Raw genomic sequence first — 16,759 nt, forward strand, 5'->3', positions numbered from 1 at the left:
GTGTAGGACAATGGGGTCCCATTGCTTCACTCACACAAAGCACCATGCACTGGCTGAAAAGGTACAGACCAGTCGGAGTGCCTATATTGACCTGGTTGGACTCTCCTCACACTTGTGACTGAAAGAGATAATCAATCACGCTGTCAGTAGATAAAAGACATAAGTATTAGGACACTTACAGTACTCGCGAATATTTTTTTACTCCGCAACAGCAGCTCCGCATACTACATCAAGAGGTGTGTCCCAAGACTTTTGGAACTCGGCTGTGTGAAATTCAGACAGTCCACTCAAACGCAAGGTGTCCCACACAAAAGCTCTGTCCTCGCTCCTCCACATCAATGAGGGGATGAAGGCCAATTAGCATTTCACAAGTGGGCCTTTCCTCCTCCTCCGTCGCAACCTTCCCCGCAGAGAAGTCCTCCGCTCCTCCTGTCCTGCATGGGCCCTTGTTGTGGCCGTTGGCAGGGTGACAGTGCTCGAGTGAGCAAGCTTGTGCTATTGTCCACCGGCCAGGGGGAGCCATGGAGACCCCCAATAATATGACACAGGAAAATGTTTGCTGATGGCAATTCTATGGGCTTTGTCCCACTCTTTCTCCTTCATGACGACTCGATTTAAGTCTCTAAATGTTTGACTACAAATGCAGGAGTGCTATCCAGGCTCCCTTTGCCTTTGTCCCGCCGGGTTTGAATGAGTAATTCAGCCTTTGTGCCGCTCGATTGAGGGGGCAAACAGAAAGACAAGATTCTTGAGCGCTCAAGCCCCTTTCCATGGTTATCCACTCTTTAGATCGCCCCCTCCTCCTCCACCTCCGCTTCCCGCCGCAATTTGGAAATGCAAACGCAACTTTATTTACGTCTATACATACTAGGCGCAATCAGTGAGGTCAAGTAATGTATTTATTTTGTAATTTAATCGAAAAACAACAAAAAGCAATGTTGTTGCTAAAGTGTTGAATTTTTTTTTAACCTCAACATCTCCATGACAACAATGTGCGATGGAGAAGAATTGGATAGCAGGGCGCTCGCAGGCTGATTGTGGTCCATTGTGAGGGGCCTGGGGTCGCTGATTGGTTCAAGGGAAGCACCGTAACTACAAGCAGTTTATATTCATTCAGCTTGGTCAAGTACCCCCCAAATATAGGCTGGAAGCTGCAGGACAGAGCCGCATCCACATAGCAGAGGTGAGTATTTTTGCTATTATTTCATAATGAAATTAAATTGTGAAGCTGTGGTATTTTTTTTGTGGACGATAGTCAAGCAGCGTATATGAGCACGACTGACAGTTCTGAGGCTCAGGCCTTTGATTGTATTTGTGGGTTTTCTTTATGTTCTCCGGCTATGCCTCACATTCTAAAATAATACACCTTCAGTTCACTGAAGACTAAAATTGAGGGATGTTGACTCATTTTTGTCACTGATGTTTTTCCTATGATATACAAAGAACAAATGGCTACTTTTGAAATCAAAAGTGAATGAAATTGTCCGATTGTTTATTTTATTTTATTTTATTTTTTAATCGTATTGTTTAATTGAAAAAAAAATGTTTAGAAACAATGCAATGCGTGAAACATAAAGTAGATGCACATGAATTGCTTTAGCAGGGCAGGCCACACAAAATCATGTGGCGGGCCAAATCTGGCCCACGGGCCTCGTGTTTGACATTTATATGTGCTCCAAACTGTCCTTAGGTTGAGAATGCACCCTTTAATTGTGTTTTCATGTGTCTCTTATCTTCAAGCAGCTTCTTCAAGATGGACTATCATTTTTGACATGGAGTAATTCAACAAGAATTGAAAAATACAAAAGCATTGGATGAAATGGCAAATGCAGACAGCGAGGTGAGAACATTGCTGAATTTTGTCAACCTGGCTTCCAGCGACATCAAGGCGGCCTTGGATAAGTCGGCCCCGTGCAGACGCTCGGTGGACCACAGGAAGTACCTGCAGAAACAGCTCAAACGCTTCTCTCAGAAATACTCTCGAGTGCCAAGATGTCACCCGCTCAGGTCCGCTCAGTGCGCCAAGCCTATTGCGGGTCTGCAGGAGCCAGAAAAGGGCAACGGCGGTGGCTGCGGGCAAACAAGTGCAGACAAAGTGGCGGGATCCGTGGAGCAGGTGCCCATGAGGAAACGTCAGCTTCCGGCCTCTTTCTGGGAGGAACCCAAGCTGAGCAAGAGGGAGCACTCCCACTCAGGACTGAGAAAGAGCCACGCCGCCTTGATGGAGATGCGAGAACACAGGAAGGGAGGTCAAGATGAGGACGCCAAGGTCACGCTCTCCAGAGAGGCGCTGAAATTGGAGCGGAACTCTCAATACGACTTGAGCGTGTGCGCCTGCTGCCCTTTCCAGTTCCATCACCAGCAGCAGCAACAGATTCTCCACGGCCACATGGTGGTGCCCCATCCAGCTCTAGGACTGTGGTGCAAGACCGAGCCGGAGCGAGTAGAACAGCCGCGTGGGCAGACGATTCATACTCATGTGGTGGTCAAGCCGATACCCACCAAGCCCACCATTAGATCCCCTATCTTCAGCGTGTTTGGCTTCATTTGAAATGTAAACAAGACTAATTATGTTCATCTCAGCAATCAATAATGAGACTCTTCCTCAAGCACTTAATGGAATACTTGGGTCTATTTTGGTTTTCTCCTTAGAGGACTAAAATGCACTTCTTCATTCTCTTTTCTCTGATGCCAGACAGTAAGTTGACAGGTTTCTATTCTTAGGATTTTTATAGACCTGGCTTTAAAAAAAATATACTCAAGGTCTCTTTCATCATGAGAATAAATATAAATGTGAGTAGAATTGATTTTCTTAGTCACAGTAATGTTTGATACAGCCGCTTTCATTTCTTAAATAAACGATTCCCACAATAAATCCCGTGGGCTTAAGTGAATTTTTATCCTTCGCTGAGGGTTCCTGTGAAATTTAAAGAATAAAAAAAACAAAGGAAAGAAAGTCACATCACAGAGTTTATAAATACGCATGATACAGACGAGATATATTAGGTTTAAAAAAAGACAGACAAATCGAAATGCATTTAACGGCTGAGATGCCTGATGTCATCTTAACATCATCAGTCCATCACAGTGAGGTATGTGATCAGTCTCCCTGGTAGAGGTAAACTCGAGAGGGATTGCAGTCTGTGTGGGCCCACTTGGCTTCGAATACTCAGTCTGCAAAGATGACGCAGTAGACGAGGTGACACTATGGAAAGAAAATAATTATTAATATCCATCCACTCTAATTTGATGTGTGTGTGCCTCACATGACTTCCTCTTGACGGCAACCCATTCGTGGCGGCTCTCTAAGAGTTGAGTGAGTTTGTTGCACAGCTGAACATGAGCGACATGCTCCAGCAGCAAGTCTATGATGGGTCCGGCCCATTGGCTCATTGTTGGTGTTGAAATCCATTGACAGAACTAAAAGAAAGGAAAAATAAAAGGAGTTCAATATAGTGGTGGGAAGTAACCAAGTAAGCTTGACTGTACTTGAGTAGATTTGTTAGGCAGTTTTTGACACAACATGAAAAATATATAGGCAAGTTTTACAATACTTCAGCAGGTTTTTTCGGTTGTCAGTTTACAACAATAGTAAAATGTTTCGGTTGGACTGTCTAACTGAAAATAATAGCATAAAAACTTGAGCCAATGCTAAATATTTTTTTTTTCATTGTACCAATCTCAACACACCCAAAATATCAAAATCACTGAACCCCTCATATTTGCAGTTTGTTGTGGGAGCACACCTACTCTTGTCAGGACCCAAACGGGGGACAACAGTAGACACCCCCAGGGTAAAAGCAGGAGCAGGGTTTAAATACACAAGGTAACAAGAGGAAGCAGGTGACAGACATTACGGGAATGAAGGGGTGTGTCTGAGGGAAGGCCGAGCGTGTTCTGGCACATGCGTGACAACTCTCCAGCGTTGGCTGAAAGACTCACCAATTAGGCCAAAGGGAGAAAAAAGTGCTTTGCTGCCACCTTGCAGCATCCATAGGCAATCACAAATATTTTTAGGTGGGGTATCAATTGTTCATTGGGTGGGTGGGGTTCATTGAACATCTACTCATTATATTACAGAGTGTGAGAACCTTTGTCACCTTTGACCTAAGATGTCTCACAAATATTGTTCTTCATTGTGGTACCTGTGTTGCTTCGTGTGCTGGTCCATTGCAGTTGAAGGGAAATACAGTGCCAGGGCTTCTCATGTGGGCTTGTTCTGGATGAGGACCTCTGCCGTATGAGCAGGAGAAGCAGGAAAGGGCATCACAGCCATTGTCCAGAAGACACTTGAGTAGAGGCAGATTATCCATACAGAGCGCAACAACCGCAGGGAACGTCGTAGCCCAAAATGGGATTTTGGCATTGATGTCAGCTCCTTTCTGCAGGAGCAGGGACACGGTCCTCATGCTGCCTCTCTGCACGGCCAACAGCAGAGGACTAACCGGGTCCAGGCCAGTGGCAGCGCCGGCGTTGAGGAGGACCTCGGTTGTCTCGACGCTGCCGTTGGCGACGGCGAAGCAGAGGGCCGTCGCCCGTCCGTCGACGTAGCGTGCTGAGCGAGCGGGGGCTAGCGTGGCGTTTACGTCCACGCCTGCTTTAAGGAGCACAGCTGCCACTTGCGGCCTGTTGTGCTCGGCTGCCAGGTGCAGAGGGCCGATGGCGCTGTGCCGAAGCCGAGTGCGACTGGTCACAGGGACAAGTATGGACACCACCCTAAATACAAAGGCACCATAGACAAGGTCATATGAGTCATAGACATTTTTTTTTCCACATGCAATCGATAAATAAACTCACTCTCGGTGTCCATGTTGAACTGCAACATGTAGAGGGAGTAATCCTGAGTTAGCCATCTTATTTGCGTCTGCATTTTTGGACAACAGCACCGTCACTATTTCTTTGTGGCCATTTTTACTCGCTTCGTGCAACGCTGTGACACCATCACAAGTCTGCATGTTTACATCAGCGCCTGGAAAACATGGAAAAAAGTTACAATTTTGTAATATCAATTAATAATCATTTCTACGTACACATATGTGATTACCTTTTCCGATGAGGTAATTCAGTGCTTCCAAGCGTCCCGTTTGAGCTGCTACAATGAGTGGCGTGATGCTGTATGTGTTGGAGGGGTTAGCAGTGGCCCCAGCTCCAATGAGAATGTCACATGTTGCTATGTTGTTCCTTGATACGGCCTCGTGGAGGGCTGTCCATCCCTGAGCGCACCGCTGATTCACGGAGGCCCCAAAGGAGAGGATGAGCCTCACCATGTCCACATTGTCCAACCTGCAGGCTGCACAATATTTGGCAAGTGAGTATATAATTGTCATTGCTTGTTTGGTAAATAATGGAGCTACTCTACCTGTGTACAAAGGGGTTTCTTTGTTCTTGTTGCTGATGTCAGGATCAGCTCCAGCCTCCAGCAGACACGTCACACACGACAAATGTTCACCAGAGACGGCAAGCAGCAACCCTGTCTGTTCCTGCAGGGTGCGTTTGTCTGCAGAACTTGGATGTGCTGGAGCAGGAAGCAGCACATAAAGCAGTTGAGGGACTCATTTGTGAACATTTGAATATATTTGCACAAGGTGATACCTTTCAGTAAGGTCTTCAAGCATTCAAGCTGTCCATTGAAGGCTGCATGATGCAAAGGGATCCAGCCTTCTTTGTTCTCCCTTATCAGACTGTGAGGAGAAGATGCTGCCTCTTTCTTAACAGCCTCTACATCCCCCACTTGGATTGCCAGGACCACTGGGTTAACATCCCTTGAACGTAAATGAATATATATATTTATATATAGAGAGATTTGACATGACTTTCACTTTGTTGTTATAAATAAAATTCATGCATTCATTTATTTATTCATATATACAAGGCAACTTAGAATTTTGAAACTTGAAAGACCAACCTGGATGCAGATAGAAATCATATAGGTAGTTAAATGTCATCATGAATACTGAAATGGCACTTTTGATCTTTATTTCTACAGATTTCTTTCACTTTTTTAGCTTTTTATATACTCATATTAAAAAGAATAACAATAATATGTCAGAGCAGAGGTAATAACTATAATCAGTGATTATTTAGGTTAAGCTACACACGCGACTGTTAATTTGGAGTACTGTATATTTGGAGTACTGTATACAGTATATATATATATATATATATATATTAAAACGGTCCGTCATCATATCTTATCCGCACAATGGAAGCCATGCATAGATACGCACACGCGTTGAACAAGAGACTCACTCCGCGTGTGACGTCACGTTCATTCCCCTGCTGTCTCCTTGCAGTCTCGACGTTACCTCATAATCATCATCAGGATTACTACCGATAGATGATTTAGTTCGGCTGTGACGAAACTGCGCTAGATATTGGTAATAGCTGAATTTGGTCATCATGGCTTGACGCTGGGTGGTGACAGCTGAGTTGTCACACACGCAGCCGGACGGACGAGCGAGCTCCGCGGTGGGCAGGCAGAAAGGCGCGGAGCGGAGGCAGGCGTGGTTGTGGTTGTGGTGGTGGTGGGGGATCAGCTGTGGTCGCTCAGATTATTTTAGGCTCTTATTGTGAGGCAGGCTTCATCCTTATATGTCAGGACACTCACGCGTCCTCTGATAACATGAAGCCTGAACACAACACAGACTTGTTTGCCTCGCCAGTCATTTGCCTTCATTATTTGCATGCTTCCTTTGCTATTTAAACACCCTGATTAAAAAGATAAGACATTCATAACCATACATTCAATAATACATCACTGGTGCGTTTTTCAAGAATAAATAGTATCTCAATAATTAACTTATTATTATTATTGTTAATGCAGTATTTGTATGTACCCATACTTGTAAATATACAGTGATCCCTCGCTACTTTGCTCCTTGAATGACCTTTTTATTCACCTGTTATCTTGTGTTTGCATTTTTACAGCTATCCCATGTGCAAAATGTACATGGTGCAAGTGTTTACTTAATGGTTGTACAAGAATACAAAGACGTTTAATCCTACAGGCATTTAATATTTGCACAAACTGTGGCCATCTTGGGGCAACACACGACAACTAGTATGCAGTTGTACTCAAAATCGCACACAAAACGAAAACCAAATGGGTTGATGAGTGTGTTGGTTTCTCATGCATTGCTCACCTGTGTACAGTGTTTCCTGATGTAGGGAAAAGGTCAACAGCCAGCCTGTTTTTGTCTTCCAGGTCCAGTCTCTGATATAGAGACCCACATCTGTTGACTGCAATCATCCCAGAAGTCCAGTCCCACATCCAATGTGTCCTGACGGTTTGCCTACAAACTGGTGATGCAAGATGAGAAGAGCAAAAAAAAAACGTGTGAAGCGTTCAATAAAACAACAGGCCCATTTATGGAGTTTGTGCACACTCTCTTAAAATCAGACTACATTTTAATGAAAGCTCTGCAATGTGCCGTGGTTGACATCAGAGAGCAGCTCAGGCGGAGAGGACAGATACCTTTTAAGGACATGTTGAACTGAGTTTGCTCACATTTGCTGCTCCACAGGGAAAGCTGATGTGAGGTTATGTCCTGGTCAAATTAATTGCAACACTAAATGTTGTAGCAGGAGGTTGACATTTGACATTAAACCACATTTACTAAACATGTTTGTATCTCTAAAAAATGCTTGTATGACAAAATTGATTACACACATAATTTCAGCTTACCTCAGTGCCAGCGATCACTCAGAGTAGCTTCTACTTGCACGAGCAGGAGACAATATTAAAAAGTTCCTGTGATGAATCAGCGCCCGTCATGCACATTTGAGTTTCACAATTATGTCTGCAAAAGCATTTGTGAAATATGCTTCCTGCGACAAAACTGGAAGTGACATAAACAAGAACTTTAAGCGTGTCTATTTGCAGCTAGAGGAACTTGACCAGACTCACCACATTAATTGCTCAACCAGGATGAACTTTACTTGTTGACGTGGTTGTGTCACTTCTTTTGACCACGAATATGTTTGTGTTTTTAAAAGCACAATTATCTTCAGTATGTGACTAATGCAGAATTGATAAATAATGGCAAATATAAAACACATAAACAATATTTCTATCAATAATAGTATAGTATATCAAAGATTTGTCGAAAGGAAATTCATTTTCTTTAAATTTCTTTCATGCAAGCTTGCAAGAATCTTAAAATCAACATTAATATGATAATAGGTCAGCAAATTGGTGCGATCCCGTTTTTCTTTGACCCCATCATCTCCGTTTAGGTCTTTCTTCTTGGGAGTCAAGATTTAAAACAGAGTGTGAGCTCTTCTTGTTCTCTTTCGGTCTTACGGAAGTCATTTGCATCCTCAGTGCAAACATCTCCGCCTCTTGAGGACGTTGCCATGACAACTGAGAACCGACCCGAGTACATTCCCTTCAGTCTGGCGTGGTCTCCGTGCAACCGAGCGTCGTCCAGAAAAAAAAACATCCGGAACGTTCAGCGTTCGTTCGAATGTGGTCAACACTTGTTTACTTTCCATTAACATGATGACCAACACGTTTCCTTTCTTGGCGGACTACGAGCGGCTGAAGCTTAGAGTGGAGAAGAAGACGAGGAACATTTTTATTACTCAGCCCGATGACTGCAGGTAGGCCTGCTCCCCTTTTGATTCCAATCCCACTCAACTCACCCTAAATTATGCACAATGTTCATTTCCTCAGGAAAAGAGAGGAGAATGTGAATTACATACCTGTTGTCACTGAGGTGAGACGAACTTTTGTACTGCACGTGACCAATATGAATTGCAAGAAAATAGAAGGTAAACATGCAATATCACATTTTTAAAATGAAAGATAGGACTCAAAACGTGATATTTAATCAAAGCTTCAATGGCAAATACAATTAAAAGCTTTTTTTAGTTGCTCTTTTAATCCATATTGTTCTGCTGATTCTGGTGTGCGCACTTTGGCCACCAGAGGGCAGTATAAACGAGACATCTGCTCAGACTCAGATGCTCAGCCCTTCACAAAAAATAAATATATACATACCTCTGAGTATTTTCATCTAATTATTAGCTCATGTGCATGAACATTAAAAAGGTTCCAAAGATGTATTTTGCCGACCACCATTACACAGCAAATAAGTTTAATTGTTATTGGGTTGCCATTTAGCCTCCAAGCAGAATCCTCAAGATTGGCGTGAACACCCTACAAAAGACCTTGGTTCTGAAGAAACAACTCGAGCTGGATGAGGTGAACAACCTTCTTGCACTCCAAAGAGAAGAGTTTAAGCAAAATGTGGAGGAGCTGGCTCAAAGAAAGTCTGAGCTGCAGATAAAATATCAAGAGGTGTGTTTACGGATATGCTACACATGTATTTACATCTTTAAATTTGATTTTATTACCGTATGTTGTGACTTGCATCTTCGCACAGACAAAAGAGAAAATACAGAAGTTTGAAAAGTTTCTGAGTGACAATGAAGTGAAGCGCAATCAAGCTGTGCAGCAGAATAAAGAAGTGCAGGAGCACAATTTAATGAAGCAGCGCGAGTTGGAGGAGCTAACTAAACAAATGCAGCAACTTCGAGCTAAGTGAGAGCTTTCACCTTTTCGTGATGCTCAATATCAACTCCAGTGACATATTTATTCATTTCAATCGACAGGAGGCTCGTTTTGAAAGAGAGACTATCCAAATACAAAATCTACGAGGACTTTTTGATGAAAACATTGGATTATCTTCCAAATGGTATGTGGACATTTGATAATATGTTTGGGTTGAACAAACTCGACACAAAAACAGGGACACAATTTCTTTTTGGGAAAAATTAAAGAAAAAAAGAAAAGAAATTCCACCTCCGACTGCTATGAAGCACACTGCATTAACTGTGCTGCCTTTTTTAAGGTCACCGTGAGACCGACTCGGAATATGCAGTCATGCCCATCATCCGGCGCCATGAGACGTTGTGCTTTACCCACCAGCAGCTGCTGCGCCGTTTGGGCCGTGTGGAGGAGGAGGTGGAGCGGGGCAGGCAACAGCTGCACGCCATCCAGCGAGGACACAACTTGCACAAATTGGTTCGGCTTGACCAGTAATGTTCCCCATATGTGGGAGCTTGACCTGACCTGACCTCACTTGTTACCTTTTGCTTAGATGGCTAGTAAAGAACTTTATGAACTTCAGAGGGAGTTGGAGAGCTTGAAAGAGAAAAACAAGCAGGAAGAGGACAAACTGCTGAAGGAGCAAGGACAGTCCAGAAAGAAGGTCACACACAAGGAAACTCTTTGCATACATTCAAGCTGCACTTTTAGAACACTAAAATAAAATCCTACTACATTTGAAAGAGATTTTTTTTCTTTGCAGGATATGTATGACTTGTATCGTTAGAGAAATAAGGTTGGAATTTAAAAGCATCATGCATATCATCCTCTCTCAGGCTGAGGAAGTAGGAAGCCTAATTTTGGCCATCAGCAACCTCGCAGAGCAGTGTTACCTGCCAGCGTATGGAACTCTGGAAAACATGAGCACATCCGTAATGATGGACATGGTGAAGGTAAGAAATTAATTTGGTAGCTTTAATTTGAGTCCAACTAAAGGATAACTGGTTTCAGGAGTACCTCGTGGACAAGGCGGACACAGAGAAGAGAGCGAGGAGACTCATGGAGTGTGGTTCCCTAGCAACGAGTAAAACAGCTTTGACCGACATGAAAGCAAAGGCCTCCATGAGCAGCTTTGGCAGTAAAACGCAACTTAAAAGTCAGAGTAAAGTCAGTAGGACAAGCGATCAATCTAGTTGAGGTGGAAATTTAGAACAAAAACAACTGATGAAGCTGTGACGATTGATGTGTCCTAAAATATTAACTACTGTGAAAATGTTAAGCAATGGTATATTTAACTATTGTATTTTAACAACAAAGTCAAACTGAGTCGTAAAAACTAAACGGTTTTGAAGGAACTATTTTTGTATGTGAAATGATTCTTTCAGTGTTTTGCTTGTGAACTACCACTCTATTTCCATTCCATGACAATTGTCTCCTTTTATTTACATGTACTTCTATTTGTAACTCAAAAGTGATCATATTTGTATACAAACAAGATCAATTGCACATTTGCAACATTGGGCTTCTTGAACGGCCCTTTATATAATGATGTAAAACAAAGCTGTTGTAAGTACAGTCAATCCAACCTCATTTTAAATGTAAGTTAAAGTTAAAGTCCCAATGATCGTCACAGACACATCTGGGTGTGGTGAAATTTGTCCTCTGCATTTAACCCATCCCCGTGTGATTTGAATCCATCCCCTTCGGGAGAAGGGAGCAGTGAGCAGCAGCGGTGCCGCGCTCGGGAATCATTTGGTGACCTAACCCCCCAATTCCAACCCTTAATGCTGAGTGCCAAGCAGGGAGGCAATGGGTCCCATTTTTATAGTCTTAGGGATTGAACCCACAACCTTCTAGTCTCAGGGCGGACACTGTACCACTAGGCCAATGAGCTAGCATTTATTATTATTATTATCATTATTATTATTATTGTATTGTTGTTGTTGTAGTCGTAGGTTTTTGACAGGTGAGAATGAGCTATAATAATACTAATATATATGTATATAATAGTATATAAAATATAATAATAATAATAATAATACATTTTATTTATAAGGCACCTTTCAAGGCACTCAAGGTCGATATAATAATAATATAATAATATTATATTGACGCAGGTCATCTTCTCGACTACTATCAGTTAGTCCATTTACTTCTGCTTTCATCCTGACCAAGGTACTGTTAAAAGCTTCTTTCTGAAGCCTTAAATATTAATGTAAAAATGATTGATGGGAAGTCATTTAGTCGTCTGTTTATTTTCAAACTAAATGGTGTGATTGTAGGCAGGCACCACACAAACACTTTTGGGGGCATCTAGGTTCTTAAATATACGCACCAAATATAATTCATAGGATTAGGAAAGAAGAACCCACGATAAGAACTAACAGTAAATTTTGTAATTGAATAAAAGTATGAATAACAAAAAACAATAACAAATTATAAAACCATTGTAACATAAAAGATAACCATTATCAGTAATTATTATCAAAAAAAGAAATAAGACATCTAATCTGAAAGACATCTGCTGTATGCACACTTGCTCCGTTTTGCTCCTCTTATTGTGTTGTTTGTTTATTTATTACTTATTCATCACTCTTATTATTTATTATTTATTTACTCTCATATTACTTTGAGTTTTACTTTGAATACGTACTTTATACGACTACGTATTGAGAAATTAAGTGCGGGGGGAAGCCCTTTCAAGTGCCTGTATAGTGGTGCCATCTCATGGACGATTTTATTTACTTCACTCTGGAAGAACAGGATCGTCTTAAAAAACAAAACCAAAAAAACGGTTTCTATTTCCAACACTATATTGTGGGAACTAAATGTTTCCACGTCAAAATAACAAGATTTTAAAATGAAATAAAACCAAAATTTAGACTTACAAAAATGTTTATGCTTTAAGCCTGGATGCTCTTTGTGCTTTCTTTAAAAGGTAAAAGACTTTTGAGTAAAGAGTGAGATGTGCTTTGTTTAAAAGTTTGACTTTGATCAAGTTTGACTTTGAAATAAGGGCCAATTTAATTTGAATTGTATAATAAATTGTATTTTGAAGCACATTCTATGAGTCTGTTGTCCTCCTGCCCTTTAACCTTTTTCGTTTCCTCACACTGCAGGAATAAACCCGAGCCATCTTTTTTACTGGGCGTCAGATCATGACTGAGTCAGTCTTAGCAGGAGCCATGGCCTCAAAAATTGCAGATGAACTCCGCTGCCCAATGTGTCTGAACATCTATAAAGATCCTGTCATGCTGAAGTGTACCCACAGCATCTGCCGTCTATGTTTGAGGATGTGGTGGGAACAAAACCCAAATAATACGTGTCCTGTCTGCAGGAACAAGTGCCATGTAAAAGATGTGTCTTTAAACTTGATCCTGAGGAATGTGTGTGACATCTACACAAAACACTTGCCAAAGCCCGGGACTATCTGCAGTCTACACGAAGAGGAATTAAAACTATTCTGTCTGGACCACCAGGAGTGTATATGCCTCATCTGCAAAGAGGCACACGTCCACGTCGGCCACAAGTTCTGCCCCACCAATGACGTTGCGCAAGATCACAAAAAGAAACTCGAAAAATTCCTGGAAACCGTCAAGGAAAAACAGCAAGATTTAATCAAAGCCAAAAACAACTGCAGTGAACAAGCAGCGTACATTAAGGTCCAGACTAAGCAGGTTGAGAAGAAAATTAAAATGACCTTCAGGGAGCTTCGCGAATTCCTCCACATGGAGGAGGGAGCCAAATTGGTTGATCTAATGGAGGAAGAACGAAGAAAGAGTCAGATGATGAAAGAGAAAATTGAAACCCTCAGGAAAGACATAGATGCTCTCTCAGACATAATCCGAGCCACAGAACAGCAGCTGACCTTGGACCACATTCTCTTCATGAACAACTACAAGACTGCAATGAGCAAAATCCAACAACTGCCTGACCAACCCAAACCATCTCCAGGAGCTCTGCTGGATGAAGCCGAACATCTGGGCAACCTCAAGTTCACCGTGTGGAAAAAAATGAAGAAGATAGTATCCTATAGTCCCGTGATCCTGGATCCAAACACGGCCACCTCAAATTTAAGTCTGTCTGAAGATTTGACCATTGTGAGTTGTAATGGCTGCCAGCAGCGTCCAGTGAATCCAGAGCGTTGTAAATACATGAGCCGGGTCCTCGGTTGTACTTTGAATTCGGGAACACACGTTTGGGATGTTGACGTGGGAGACTCCACAGATTGGGTAGTAGGTGTGGTAGGGGGGGACTCCTGTTTACCACATAGCAACTTTTTATGGGGCATTATATTTTGTGACAACAAATATCAAATCTTCTCACTATCATCAAGAATGAAGGATCTGTCGGTCAAAGTGAAAGTGCAGAGGATCCGAGTTCATGTCGATACCAACGCAGGATCAATTTCATTCTTGGATTCTCTTACAAAAGATGAATTATACACTTGCAAGAACATCCCTAATTGGCCAAACTTGTATGGGAAGTGGATGATCTATCCTTACATGAACACAAATGACAAAGTTCCCCTGAAAATAATACCACTTAACGTTCGTGTTACGACTCAAATTCAATCATTTTAGTCATCCTGAGGCTTTGAATCATAAGAAAAAATATTGAAGCCAAAGGCTCGCCACTAGGTGTCAGAAAATATCCACATTGTTTATGCTCTTATTGTATTTGGTTTTTGAAAGTGTAATCAAATTCGGACTATATGTGAAAAATATTGAAGAAAAATACGGTGTTAATTAAGAATGTCAATGATTAAATGTTTCATTTATTTTACTTTGTTTAAAATGGAACAAATAAATACGCCATTGAATAAATGTCTCATTGTTTTACTTATTAAAATACAGAATGAAATATTTACAAGGTATCTCCATATCTATTGTGATGTAGGACAGGAAATTATCCACCTCAAACTGGATTCATTGTAGTCGAACTGTAATGGCATCCAAGCTATTTGTGATGTCATTTGTGATAATTTAACAACATTGTATTTCCCTGCAGCTGTACAAATTCTTTGGCTACTTGATGGAACGCTCCCCTAATGTCGGCTTATCTCCCGCAAATGCAACTTTCTCGCGGGACACATACGCTTCCTTTGATTCAGGAAGAACGGAGCGATAATATTGCTACAAAAGTGTTGAGGTGCCCGACAGCTCCACAAGCCTTTCCCATGACCTTCTGTGGCGTGTCCAAGCTGGTGGAGGCCTTCAAGCACAGATGGTCACATGAAGCAATGACAACACAGTAGTCAAAAAATACATTTGGCTCTCAGACAAAAAAATATGATTTTGTTTCTACGAGTAGCATGGTCATTTTGAGATTGGCCCTCAGATGACCCATGAATCAAGGTTTCTCTTTTTTTATCGATGGTATGCTTGAGTGAAGTGGGGAAAATTCCAGAGAGCAGGGAGGTACTAACATGTTCACCATGTTCCGCAGTTTCTTGGAGAGACTTGAAGGCTACTGTGAGAATTCCGTCTACCATATGACCATACACGGTAATTAGCTCCGAGCTTCACCTTGACAATGTGACCTCCTCAAAGGCTGACCAAAAGCGAAAGGTTCATGGAGTTACGCGGCTCAGTGCCTTAAAAGCAGCTCTAATTCAACAAATATCCATTTTATTTTGTGTATTATGATTCACGTGTGTAGTTGTACCTAATGAAGTGTCCACTAGGTCAGTGAGATCACAGCCAGCCAATCACAAGCATTCTTCTATCTTGAAAACAAACCTCAACTTGTCACTTCTTTCCCAGATATGCGCTTTCCGCTCATGTTGAATGAATGAATGAATGAATCTTTTCAAACATGATTTAAAGAATAAAAACAATAAAAAACAAACAACAATGTATATCACTCTTCAAAAAGGAGTTGGAAGAAGGGCTAATCATGTCCTACCCCTATCCATCACTTAGTTCCAAGTGAGAACATTAAAACTACAAAAGAACATTGTTTTAAATGTTCATAACTTTCACAGGAATACTCCTGCATTTTTGCGGTGACTCCCCTTTTTTTTGTGTTTGTTGTAAAATACGCTTTATTGGAAAGTGTTGAAACATTTGAACTTTGGTTACATTGTCCACATTTGTTTTTATAATTTGAGAAGCATGACACACTGGTTGATACATAGTGCAGGTGTGTTTCCCTTGCTTGGACAGCTTGAGCGGAAATATCAAATCGTGTGTGGCTCTGTATTTGACCTCCTTATCTGCACCACCGTGAAACCACCAATGTATTTTTGGCTCTAGCCACCACATTTTTTTTTTTTTTTATCTCCATCATTTATTTGTGTTGGCTCCCCTCACTGTCAGATTTTAGCATGGTATACAAAAAGCACCCCTTGTTGCCAGGTGTCTTATTTCTTCCATCGACATTCTGTCCTTGAGTGTCACCTGCAGAGGGGGATAATATTGTTCGAGTATTTATCAGTGTAGATTTCTACATTTCATGTTTTCCCTGGTCATCCTTGTCTAAATATGGGAAATTTAGGCATTTACCGTAATTTTCGGACTATAAGTCGCGTTTTTTTTTTTTTTCATAGTTTGGGTGGGGGGGGGTCTTATGCTCAGGAGCGACTTATATACATATATATGGTTTTTTTTTTTCACTTTTTTGGGCATTTTATGGCTGGTGCGACTTATAGTCCGAAAATTACGGTAGTTTAATTTACCATAGTTGTCTAAATGCATCCAAAACACATGCAATTTTGTTATTTTCAAAAAAGATTGAAAAAAAGATTGAACGACGTCTTGTACCATATTAAGCGTAGCGAGTCGTCAATCGATGCTATCATTTTGAGTGTCTCTCCATTTTCATCCACTGGTGTGAAACTTGGTGTGAAGATTCACTTTTGACAAAAATAGAAAGACTGAAGAAAAGGCCATATTTAGGAAACACTGAATTTAGTAACTATATCCGACTATCATAAATGGACCCAAAAAATTTTTCAAAAAGCCACGACAAAAAAAAAATCACTGCAAATCTGTCATTCTGGTTTGAAGCGGCCATGTTAAGCGAGGTAATTTATTTGCTTTAGTTGGCCGCATGTCTGGCCTTGAGTTTGACGCTCATGGTGGAATTATCTTTTTTGATATTTTATTGCAGCTACGTGCACTGCAGATCTTGTGGGTGGTTTTGCACCTTCCACTGTTAATTATCACTTCCTCTCTTTCAGTGTGTTGGCTCATCCTTCATGTTCTC

The 16,759-nt window shown here is 41.5% G+C and overlaps 4 protein-coding genes across 8 annotated transcripts; 3 read left to right on the forward strand and 1 right to left on the reverse strand.

Annotated features, from left to right (window-relative positions):
* The first annotated feature begins 1,747 nt into the window (after positions 1-1,747).
* Positions 1,748-2,863, forward strand: LOC133169581 (protein FAM181A-like). The gene has a single exon (XM_061301918.1). The coding sequence runs from the start codon at positions 1,820-1,822 to the stop codon at positions 2,549-2,551; it is 732 nt and encodes a 243-aa protein (XP_061157902.1). The 5' UTR covers positions 1,748-1,819; the 3' UTR covers positions 2,552-2,863.
* Positions 2,864-2,952: 89 nt separating this feature from the next.
* Positions 2,953-7,842, reverse strand: LOC133169578 (ankyrin repeat and SOCS box protein 2-like). Of its 5 annotated transcripts, none has more exons than XM_061301914.1 (10): positions 7,685-7,842; positions 7,143-7,299; positions 6,250-6,629; positions 5,593-5,762; positions 5,360-5,515; positions 5,045-5,290; positions 4,798-4,969; positions 4,146-4,716; positions 3,267-3,420; positions 2,953-3,205 (listed from the first exon to the last, which is right to left on the reverse strand). In XM_061301914.1, the coding sequence occupies exons 3-10, from the start codon at positions 6,399-6,401 to the stop codon at positions 3,075-3,077; spliced, it is 1,752 nt and encodes a 583-aa protein (XP_061157898.1). In that variant the 5' UTR covers positions 6,402-6,629; positions 7,143-7,299; positions 7,685-7,842; the 3' UTR covers positions 2,953-3,074. The 5 variants fall into 5 exon arrangements, with proteins under 5 accessions (XP_061157898.1, XP_061157896.1, XP_061157900.1 ...); XM_061301912.1 differs by lacking the exon at positions 6,250-6,629 and adding an exon at positions 7,475-7,547 and having other exon boundaries at positions 7,685-7,831; XM_061301916.1 differs by lacking the exon at positions 6,250-6,629.
* A 507-nt stretch (positions 7,843-8,349) lies between these two features.
* On the forward strand, positions 8,350-11,056 carry si:ch1073-416d2.4 (coiled-coil domain-containing protein 42 homolog). The gene is made up of 9 exons (XM_061301917.1): positions 8,350-8,601; positions 8,675-8,717; positions 9,125-9,301; positions 9,387-9,544; positions 9,616-9,698; positions 9,855-10,027; positions 10,104-10,214; positions 10,387-10,503; positions 10,562-11,056. The coding sequence occupies exons 1-9, from the start codon at positions 8,498-8,500 to the stop codon at positions 10,745-10,747; spliced, it is 1,152 nt and encodes a 383-aa protein (XP_061157901.1). The 5' UTR covers positions 8,350-8,497; the 3' UTR covers positions 10,748-11,056.
* Positions 11,057-12,735: 1,679 nt separating this feature from the next.
* On the forward strand, positions 12,736-14,133 carry LOC133169621 (E3 ubiquitin-protein ligase TRIM35-like). Its single transcript, XM_061301963.1, has one exon. It carries the CDS (start codon positions 12,736-12,738, stop codon positions 14,131-14,133), a length of 1,398 nt encoding a protein of 465 aa, XP_061157947.1.
* Positions 14,134-16,759: the final 2,626 nt, after the last annotated feature.

This window comes from Syngnathus typhle, linkage group LG16 (genome assembly GCF_033458585.1).
Source record: "Syngnathus typhle isolate RoL2023-S1 ecotype Sweden linkage group LG16, RoL_Styp_1.0, whole genome shotgun sequence".
In the NCBI taxonomy this organism is placed as follows: domain Eukaryota; kingdom Metazoa; phylum Chordata; class Actinopteri; order Syngnathiformes; family Syngnathidae; genus Syngnathus; species Syngnathus typhle.

What these genes read in the sequence shown, in the direction of transcription:
- si:ch1073-416d2.4 (XM_061301917.1), top strand. Translation starts at nt 8,498, where the DNA reads ATGATGACCAACACGTTTCCTTTCTTGGCGGACTACGAGCGGCTGAAG. An exon ending in ACTCAGCCCGATGACTGCAG is followed by an intron (nt 8,602 to 8,674) that starts GTAGGCCTGCTC and finishes TCATTTCCTCAG; the next exon opens with GAAAAGAGAGGAGAATGTGA. An exon ending in ATGCAGCAACTTCGAGCTAA is followed by an intron (nt 9,545 to 9,615) that starts GTGAGAGCTTTC and finishes TTCAATCGACAG; the next exon opens with GAGGCTCGTTTTGAAAGAGA.
- LOC133169621 (XM_061301963.1), top strand. Translation starts at nt 12,736, where the DNA reads ATGGCCTCAAAAATTGCAGATGAACTCCGCTGCCCAATGTGTCTGAAC.
- LOC133169578 (XM_061301912.1), bottom strand. An exon ending in TCAGGAAACACTGTACACAG is followed by an intron (nt 5,763 to 7,142) that starts GTGAGCAATGCA and finishes TTTACGTTCAAG; the next exon opens with GGATGTTAACCCAGTGGTCC. An exon ending in GAATTACCTCATCGGAAAAG is followed by an intron (nt 4,970 to 5,044) that starts GTAATCACATAT and finishes CATGTTTTCCAG; the next exon opens with GCGCTGATGTAAACATGCAG.
- LOC133169581 (XM_061301918.1), top strand. Translation starts at nt 1,820, where the DNA reads ATGGCAAATGCAGACAGCGAGGTGAGAACATTGCTGAATTTTGTCAAC.